General features: G+C 40.2%; 1 protein-coding gene across 4 annotated transcripts in view; it reads left to right on the top strand.

Moving 5' to 3' along the window:
- The first annotated feature begins 416 nt into the window (after positions 1-416).
- LOC121279007 (serine/threonine-protein phosphatase 4 regulatory subunit 1-like) overlaps positions 417-10483 on the top strand; it is a 72528-nt gene continuing 62461 nt past the window's right edge. For 2 of the 4 annotated variants that reach the window (XR_005943311.1, XM_041189735.1), the window contains exons 1-2: positions 417-438; positions 758-802. Coding sequence is in view for 2 of the 4 variants with exons in the window: in XM_041189735.1 (XP_041045669.1) it covers positions 432-438; positions 758-802 (52 nt within the window). In the remaining 2 variants the exon portion in view is untranslated. Of the gene's footprint in view, positions 439-757; positions 803-9766; positions 9816-10483 lie in introns of those variants that run through there. The other 2 variants (XM_041189740.1, XM_041189736.1) reach the window with 2 other exon arrangements.

The raw sequence follows: 10483 nt of genomic DNA, 5'->3' as shown, positions 1-10483 counted from the left end.
ATGCAGGTGATGCGCAGGGTGTTGATGCTGGGGGGGCGGGGGGGGGGGGATTCGACCAGAGCTAACGCCGCTGAATGTCAAACATAGGTGAGAACCTGGGGGATGAAGGGGCATTTCCACTCTTCGTTTGAGAATGACAGTGGTGTCGCCAACAATGAATTCTTTTTCTAAAAAAAAAAGGCCCGACGCATCAACACCAAATTATAACTTCTAAGAAAGGAAACGTGGCCAAATTAAATCACAATGCTTGGTATGTTGATGATGCACTCCAGTCCCGCGAGGGGCCTGGTCCTTTTCCTTCTGTGCACTGGGTGCTGCCCGGTCAGTTCCGGCGGGGGGACACACGATCGCGTAAAACAGGCAGGTTTGGGTGGGGGGAGTGTTTTAAATGTAGGACCGGAGGTGGAGGTTGGGGGGGGGGGGGCAACAAGATGGCGGGTAGGGAAGAGTTGGCTGCTCCTTTATTTATTTATTTAACTGCGGGGAATTATCTCCCCCCCACCCACACTCCCACTTTTAACCTGCTTGCTTTAGATTTTTAAAAAAATTTTTTTAGGAAATTTGTCGATAACTATTTCCGTAAAATTTGAAAGCGTTCATTGTTTGTGTGTGTGTGTGTGTAAAAAAAAAGTTTGTGTCAAAACCCCTGACGTTTTCGGAAGTTCGTTGGTGGTTTTTTTTGTTGTTGTTGAAATTTCCGATTGTCGGAAGCATTTATTTATTTTTTAAATTATTTTTTCTCTTCTTTGTGCCGCAGATTTGTCGCTGGTGCAGGAGGAGCTGCAGGAGGATCTGGACGGATGTGAGTGATGAGCGGTGACTGTTCCTTCTCTTCTTCCTCCTCCCCTCATATTCCCCTCACTCGGGCTTCACTCTCACCCCCTCCCTCTTTTTTTTCTCTCTCTCTTTCTCTCTCTCTCTCTCTCTCTCTTCTCCCCCCCCCCCCCCCCCCCCCCCCCCCACTCTCTCCATGTTCCTTTTCAAGTCGGGAGTTTGTGGCGGAGGCCGGCTGGGTCCAGAGGCCGGAGCAGAACTTAAACATTCCCTTTAATTTTTTTTTTGATGGCATCGCTTTGAAGGGGTGGGGGATGTAGTTGACAGAAGGAAGAGGAGCAGGAGGTGGTCCGTGCGTGTTATACTCTGGTGGGAGCGGAAATAATTTAGCTGGGAATGTGGAAGGAAAGTAGACGTGTGTCTTTTAATGGAAGTATAAGAAGAGGGGTTTGTTTTTTGTTTGGAGGGAGGGGAGTGTCCCCCTAACCTTAGAGGTTTTATTCAGGGGTAGTGGGGTTATCAACGGCACTCATGTTTCCTGGAATTGCGTGCTGTCAGTTCGTCTGTCAAAGCGCCAGTTGCAAATGTTAGCCTGGTATTATCGTTCCACAAGCTTTATTCAGCAGTAAGTTGAAGTTCATTGATGTTGTGATGTATAACGAAAAGCATCAAATTGGTTGCCAAACGAATGCAGTCCAGTTGATTCCCTCCCCCATTTTTTGTTCTATATCCAGTTATGATTTTGAGCTTACGGTTGCCCCTAGTACCGAGTTCAAGTGACCATTTTTCATTCGTAACTTGGATGAGAGTGGCAGCAGGTTGTTTAATTGTATCACAGTTGAGTCTGGTACGTGCCCTCATTTGATGTCCAAAACTTATCAGTCCCAATACCAATTAGGCATTGACAAGTTGTCAGAATTGTTGTCCTAACCCAAGAGAGACCAATTGTAGCAGCTCTACCGACATGACTTGTTAACAGAATAAAGACCCGGGAGTTTTGAGGTCTGCATGACTGAGATTTTAACAGTCTTTACAGAAACAATGCAGGAGGAAAAGGCAATTCTGAGGGCAGCACCATTTTGTTTCGAATTGGAGCTTTCTGGCAGTTGTGGCAGCATGGTTTGTGACCCTCTGAAAAAGCAAATAATATTTTGAATGGAAGCATTGAAATATTTTAAAATGAATATTAAAATATTTTTATGTTATGTTAAATGAGAAATAGTACAGTTGGACATAATCTGAAGTATAAAGTGCACTACTTGCATGCATAAGTCACTTAATTCTGTATTATTTTCCAGTTGTTTGTTTTTGAGCAATTGGCGTCAGGTTTTGACTGTCCTTTAGACTTCTTATGTGTAGGCACGATGTCTGAGTTATGTGCAGTTTGACGTACTTGGATAGACTTTGCCAAAATATGTATTTTGTATAATTTACTTTGATATCATCTATGCGCCTGTAGTGGCTGATGGTATCATCTATGTGCCGGTAGTGGCTGATGCAATGTGTACACAAGCTTTGCATGCATGCTTCCACAATGACTGACTGAGTAGCTTTTTGTTGTACTTTCCCATGGAGTTGTGGACTACAAATTTGCATTGAATTTCCTGGTCTCATCTAAGCTGTTGAAAGAACAGCTGAGTGTACATTGAGGTGTTTCCTTGCAGTATGGAAAACTAGAGGCTATAGTTAACTTGGTCTTGTTTTGCACACCACAGCTTGAAGTTGCATTCATAGAAGCCTAAAGTAGCTTACTGCTGATCCTTGTTTGAGAAATCTCACAAAGGGAGAGAGAAGCGGACAGATAATCGAACGTCTAAGGAAAATTTGTTTTTCAATTTTTTTTTTAAATTATTTGAAAAAATAATTAAGATAATTTCACAGCTATTGACTTTGGAAGTTGGCAATAATTTGGGATTCAATGGTGTAATTGTTAGGAAGGTTTTAACCTCCTTTAGGTGATTGAGGGAAAGAAAAGAGGAAATCACATTTTTTTTGTGGTGTATATGCCTTGCAGAATCACTTCAGGAAATGGTTCTGCAATTGTACCCGTAGCTCCTGATGTGGAAGCAGCTGAACCCCTATGTGTTCCAGAATAGTTTCTACATCATCAGCACCAGATTAAAGCAAGCTGTCACACAAGCACTTGAAGTCACTATTTGCAGCTTTTGGCAGATTACAAGGCAGGTTAACTTACAGTCAGTAAGAGTAAAAGCACTTTGCTTAATGTATGGCTATCCGTGACAGCAGATGTTTTACCTTGTCAGACTTGTAGATTAACGCCATCTCTCTGTTGCATGCCACCTCCATCTATGCTGACCACGAAGTAGTGAAATAAATGAATTTAGTAGAGCGACATGAGCATATGGAGGTCTTTCATCACAAGGACCCATACTTTGGTTTCCTATTACCAATTCAACCATCCTTGTTATGGGAGCTATTTGTATCTGTTCAAGTTGAGATATGTAAATAATAACTGATACATCTCACTGCAGACTTTTTTTATACATTTGAGAGAAGAAATAACCCTCACTATTCAGTAGCGTTTTTAAATTGCCTGTAGTATAATTGGAAATCACCATTCCAAACTGCATACGGCCCTAAAGTAAGTAACTTAAAATATTTGAGTTGATTTAGTTAATAACTCTATAGTAAATGGTTTGTTAGCAAAATCATATTTTTTAAAAATCCTTTGAATTTTGTGAGAAAGTTTAAAGGGAATCCATGGCTAATGCTTTGGATTTTATAGGCTTCCTATATTCAATTTTGGCTGTGTTTTAATTTGCAATGCCAATCCCACAGATAGGTGGGTGATAATGGGGCTAGGTTCCAAGTAATGACAGATAATCGAAAAAGTTATAGCGCCCATTATGTGCATTTCTATAGTCTGGCTTTCTTTGCTCAGTCGGATGCGTCAGCCTTATTCATCGATGTTAGCGTCTGTTTTGGGGTGCAAAAGCCCAATCTAATGAAACTGCTTTGAGATAGCAAATGGGGGGAAAGAAAACTGCCAGAAGAAGTGACATAAAGCTGAAAACGTAGAATGGGGGATCTGTAAATCTGCAGAAGGCAAGCACTGGAAATAGGAGTTGCAATCTAACAAAAAGATAGAACTTAATTTTTGTATCTAAATAAGAGGGGCAAAGACTGTTGTATGAATAAAAACGGTACTATAAGAGGGTATAAGAGTAAAAGGATAGGTAGTGGAAGGGTGGGACTGCTTCAAGACCCAAATTAAAATTATCTTGTGCAAGCAGAGGGGATGGCTGAGATACTAGATGCAAGTGTTGTTTAAGTTTTCGTAAAATATGATAATATCACCAAAGTCATTAAAGGAGGAGGGGGAGAGAAATTGGATAAGATCAAATTGAGTATTTTAAAATGTTTGGCTGCACAAAGTAGAAAATCCACCCTGTCACACTAGAATGTATCCTGGGTTTCTGACGGAAGTAAGGATGGAAATAGCAGAGGCTCTCAGTACAGGTTTTCCATCTTCCTAGGATACAAGAGTAATGTTGAAGGGCTAGGGGATTGCAAATTTTGAATCCTTGTTGAGAAAAAGGAACAAGGGCTAAATCCAGTAACTGCAGCCCATGCCTGCGATGGTGGTAGAGAAAGTTCGAGAGATAATACCTGGGACAAAATTCATTTTCATTTGGCGAAACATGAATTAGTAAATGACAGCATGGGTTTGTTGAGGACAAATTGTGTCTGACAACTGTGATTGAGTTCCATTTGAAATAATGGAGTGAGTTGATGAAAGTGGTGCAGCTCATGTTGTGAAAGTGATGCAGCTCATGTTGTGTAATTGGATTCTCTAAAGGTATTTGATAAATGGTCTTAAAATTGGCTTTAATTTTGTTTGCAAGTCTATGTAATTTAGAGACAATGGCAGTGTGGACACACAACAGGATATGTTGGTGTCCCCAAAAGGTTATAGAACCATTACTCTTAAATATTTTAATAATGATCTGAACTTGGGTATGAGGGCATAATTTTTAAAGTTTGCATTTTAAATTTTTAAGATAAGCAGACTTCAAAATGATAGACTGGTGAAATGGGTAGACACATGGCAGATGCAATTTAATGCAGGGAAGTGTGAAATGATGTATTTTGGAACAAAGAATGAGGAGAGGCAATAGGAAATAAATGGCACAATTTGAAAGAGTTTCAGGAACAAAAACCCTGGATTCACCCAAGTATTCAGCATTTTCACTACATTTATAAAATTGACTTGGTGCAGAAACAGAACTGCATATCAATGCCATGCACGGTAAATAGTGTTCTTAGGAACCGAAAGTTGCAAAGTGGCATTGATGGATTGTAAGTCGGCAAATCTGTGGCAGATGGAATTCAGTATGGGAAGGTGAGAGGCCATGTGGATCCAAAAAGCCAGATCAGATTAATTTCTAAATAATGAGAGCATAAGAAGTGAGGGCGAACAGATTTAGAGGGTCCGAGTACAGGAATTACCAACAAGTATGGACGACTTATAAGGCCACTGGAATGTTGGCCTTTATCTAAAAAATTGACTGGGATAAAAAAATGTGTAAATTGTTTCAGTTGTATAGAGCTCTGGTTAGACCCCATCCGGACTACTGTATGCAGTTCTGGACACTACTTCAGGAAAGAAGGGTCATACAGACTCAAAACATTAACTCTGTTTCTCTCTCCACAGATGCTGTCAGACCTGCTGAGTTTTTCCAGCATTTTCTGTTTTCATTTCAGATTTCCAGCATCTGAAGTATTTTGCTTTTATCTTCAGGAAAGATAAATTTAACTTAGGTTGCAGTGGAGATTTATTAGAATAATATTGCACTAAGAGGGTTAGTTTAGGAGGACAGGTTGCAGAGATCAGGCTTATATTGCCTTGAGTATAGAGATTAAGGGTGATATTATTGTGTTTCAGATAATTAAAGGGTTAGATGAAGGGAAACTCTTCTGGTCGGGTTGCCCAGAACAGGGGGGTGGCATAAACTTAAAGTTAGAGCTCAGCTGTTCAAGGGTTATGTTAGAAAGCACTTTGTTACACACACGGTAATGAAATCTGGAATTCTGTCCCCACAAAAAGGCCAGATGAATTGAAAATTTCAAAACTCAGATTGATAGATTCTTGCTAGGCAAAGCGGCTAGATCGAGGTAAGATACAGATCAGCCAAGATGTAATTGGCAGAGCAGCTCAAGGAGCAAATTGCACCACTCCTGTTCCTTTCTATGTTCCTTTTTGAAGGTGACGGAACAATTTGATAAAGCCTTTTTTTAAAGAAAAGTAAGAACTTGGGGATCTTGGCTTTATAAAAAGAGGCAAAGTACAAAAGCAAAGAAACTATGTTAAACCTTTATAAATCACTGGTTAATAGTCGGCTGGAGCATTGTATCCAATTCTGGACGCTGCCCGTTAGAAAGAATGTCAGGCCTTCAGGTGCAGAGGAGATTTCCTGGCATAGTGCAAGGCAGGGATGAGAGACTTTAGTTATGAAGAGTGTCTAAGAAGCTTGGCTTAAAGAGCCTTAGAGCCCTGAAAATTAAGAGGCGTTGTTTTCAAAATTGAGTTGTTTTGATAGAGGATAGGGAGAAACTTTCTCCACTGGTAGGAGGGTCAGTAACCAGAAAAAGTTTAAGATGAATAGCAAAAGAACCAGAGATGAGAAGGTCTTTTTTAATGCTGCAAGTTATGACCTGGAATTCACTGTCTGAAAGGATTGTGGAAGCAGATTAACTTTCAAAAGGGAATTGGAATATTTACTGGGGTGCGGGGTGGTGGCAGAAAGAAGCAGGGGAATGAGACTAGTTGGATAGCTCTTTCAAGGAAGAGCCTTAAGCACAATTGGTGAAAGAGGCCCCCTTATGTGCTATCTGATTTAAATTACCCCAGGTAGCTATGTTTAAAAGAAAATTCTCTCGTTTATTCAGTAACATACTAAAAATTACATTTCCTTTTTAAATGACCCAAAAGTTTAATTCCTCCCTCTTGTGTTCGTTCAGCACGTTGTGACCTTCTGAGCTTTTAGGAAAGCGCCTACATTGCTTATTAATTTAGTTGTGCAACTGCTAACAAGCCTGCTATCTTAGCTACGTTTCATGTCAGTATGCCATTCGTTTTTTACACATTTAATTCTTTAATTGTGCCACCAGTTTATTCTCAGAAGAGCAGGGACAGCACAAGATAGATCTAACTAGGAAAATGTACACTATGAGGAGCATTTTAAAGTAATCTACTTGGCACTCAGACCTTTGTGGCTTTATCATTTAGTGTCTGAACTGTGTATACCAGAAGGTCTCCAGTTCAGTCTTTGGCATAGGCTGAGTTGGTCAGAGGGGAAATGTCTCATCTCCCATCTGGTTCACTAATGTCATTTAGGGAAGAAAATCTGCTGTCCTTACCTGGTCTGGCTTACATGTGACTCCAGACTCACAGCAATGTGGTTGACTCTTAAATGTCCTCTGAACTAGGGCAACTAAGGATGGATAATAAATGCTGGCCTGGCCAGCGACACCCACATCCTATGAACGAATAATTACAAAAAAAAGTTGGGACTACAGTTAGCTGAAGTGCCTTTGGATTAATGAGGAAAACAGTAAACCAGGGTTCCTAATCTACCATCCAGAAATTCCTTTTGCAAGTGCATGAGTTAATACAGGATCAGACTAAACTATGATATCCACCCCTGTCTCATCCACATTTAAACAACATGCTAACACTTGAAGCTTTTGTAGTCAACTGAGTGAAAAACCAGAGGATGTCACATGCTAATAGAAATGTACCCATGCAACTTGCAAATATATCACTGTTTAGGTAATATGTGAACACCTCACAGGAATGGGAGGTTAGTAAATGCACTGCTTGAAGTAAAGCTGCATTTTTAACCAAACTTGAAGCTGCAAAGAAAAGATGATGAGATAGAGCTCACTTAAAACAGCTTTAAATGATCATGGTGGAAGGTTTCTGATATTCAACTTTTGACGTGACACAATCTAGCTTTATTGAGTGCATTCAAGACAGCTTTCTAAAGCAGCAGCAGTCTTGGCTAAGAAAAGCATGAGTGTATCTTGGCATTAGTGATTTGTGTGTTAATTATTGGACTAGTAAATCAAGAAAGAATGGTACATAAGGTGGCCTTTTATAAGCATTGTGTGAGAGTAGTAGACAATAAGTATATGGTGAAAAAAGAGGTTGCAATGCTGAAGTTTTTGGAAGGTGAGAGAAGGGAAGGGCTCACATATTTTAGTACGGGTATAAGAACATCGATGTAAGGAATAAACATATATCAAGAATGATAGCATAGTAATACAAGTAATCCAGAGGCCAAGATAACCTGGAGTTCAAATTCCACCCATGGCATTTAAATAACTCTGGAAAAAAAAGTTAATATCAGTAATGATGACCATGTAACCACCAGATTGGTTTTTATAACAATCTGGTTCACTGATATCTGTTTATGGAAGAAAATTGTCATCCTTGCCTGGTTTGGCCTGCATGTGCTTGACTGCTCTCCAAAATAGCCAGGCAAGGCACTTAGTGGTCAAGAAGATGGCTCACCCCCAGTTTCGCCAAGTTAGTTTGGACTAGGACTTGCCATTGACACGATATCCCATGAATGGGGAAAATAAATGAAGGATATTGAAGGATTTAAGTGAGAAAATTGAAAGTCTTTAGTTCCAAGGCTCAGTGTCAGGTTTGTCACATTATGTTCTTGTGAAACATTTCGTTTTTTTCTAACATTGAAGATATTAAGTAAATACAAGTTGTGGTCATGTCCCAGCTTCGCGGGATAATACCTATACTAGTAAATACACACTATTCCAAAAAAACAGAGTAAAGAACAAATGAAGTAACTACAGGTCAATGAATTTCATGTCAGTGTGAAAATTGCTGGGATCCATAATCGGGGATATAGATGGCATGTTTTTATAAAAGTTATGTAATATTTGTCTAATCTATTGAAGCTCTTTGGGGATTTAAATGGCAGTGGTTCACCCACATTTCCAACAGATGAGGATCCTCTCCAGGCCTTGACATTACAATATTAGCCCTTAAATCTGGCAGTTCATGTTAATTCTGTCATAACTTTCTTACTTGTCATTTAGGGAGAGGTGGGGTGGCATAATGATATTGTTACTGGACTGGTATTCTAGAAGACTCAGTGTAATCTCTCCATTTCACCATGGCAGGGGGTAAAATTTGAATTCAATTTTTTTTAAAAATCTAAAATTAAAAAGTCTAATGATGACCATGTAACCATTGTCGATTGTTGTAAGAACCTGGTTCACTAATGTCCTCCAGAACCACAGCAATGTGGCTGACTCTAAATTGCCCTTGTTCAGACGGCATTTTTAGGGCTGGGCAATAAATGCTGGCCGAGCCAACGACACCCACACCCCATGAACAAGTTTTTTTAAAATTAACAATTTTAGGGTGTTGTAAATTCAGACTCAAAATCTACAGCATTGAAATTGTTTGCTACAGCTTCAGAATGTGAAGGCAGAAGTAGGGCTGCATTTGTCAACGTTTTGTGTTCATTTCAAAGTGTTATTTCTAAGATTGTAGCCTTGGATGGTGCCCTAAATTTGTTTTTTTCCCTCTCTGAAGGCTCCATGAGTTCCATGGCTAAGAGGTCAAATTGGAGGTCTGTTACCAGGCCTCCTCCTGTGCTGTTTTCTCTCTTAGGTCATGAGCAATGAAATGCCTGAATTAAGAGCAGGAGCACCAGTTGAATACTATTAGGTATCCAGCTGACACTGATTATAGTCCATCGGGAGCATTATTGAGGCTGGTCCCGATTGCTCATTGCTCTGTGGAGTTGGTCACAGATGCATGTGTAAATTGTCAACAGAGCAGCTCCCTAATTGAAGGTTACATATGACAGGCATGGAATAATTAGAAATATATATGCCCTACAGTGTGGTCAGATATTCTACAAATATGTACTTGGGGCATTTGTGATGAGTGATTTTTATTTTTGCTCCAGTTTGCCTAGAAACTGTTATTTTTGCTGCCAGTGAGATTTTTATGACAAATTGTTGTATATGGAGAGCTGTATGTGGTAAGTTTAGAAATTTGTAAAGTTTGTCATTAGATGTTGAATTGTATTAAACTGTTTGACATTTATGTTCTCATTCTGTATACTCCACCCTCCAACACTAACTCTCCCCCCCCCCCCCCAATTTCTCCTGAAACTCTTGCGACCAAATTTTCTACTGACTTGTTCTGGTGGCAGAGTGAGTCTTGGTCTCAGTTTGTGAAGGCAGAGGAGCTGGCATTGCCAGAGTGACTGGGATAGGCAAGGGTGCTTCACTCGCATCCGCCCTTTAAAGCTGGAGTGTCTGCACTTGAGATGACCTGAGGCCCTTTCTGGGCCAAAGAGAAAAGGAAGTTTAGAAATTCTTCAGCTGTGAAAGGAAGTGGCTCCTTGAGCAACATAGATAATATCCTCTCTGAATCGATTTATCTTTGAAAGACTGTTGGTGACTTTCCATGTGCCTCATTGGAACACTCATTAACTCTCCAGGCTTAAGGAATGAAATTCCTGTGGTACTTGACTACTCCATGCCCCTCAATATTGGGAGGATGGGTTGGAAGAATTGCTCATGCCCTGCCCAACTCCCCTAGCCACTGGAATTTCTTGTAAGGATGAAACCTAATCCCTGACAGAAGTAAGTTCCCTCTATTTTCCAGTCCCTCAACTCAGCTTGCATTTTGGCCCAGATTGGA

The sequence above is a fragment of the Carcharodon carcharias genome, chromosome 6 (genome assembly GCF_017639515.1).
Source record: "Carcharodon carcharias isolate sCarCar2 chromosome 6, sCarCar2.pri, whole genome shotgun sequence".
Classification (NCBI taxonomy): Eukaryota; Metazoa; Chordata; class Chondrichthyes; order Lamniformes; family Lamnidae; genus Carcharodon; species Carcharodon carcharias.
This window is presented reverse-complemented; position numbering and strand designations above follow the sequence as displayed.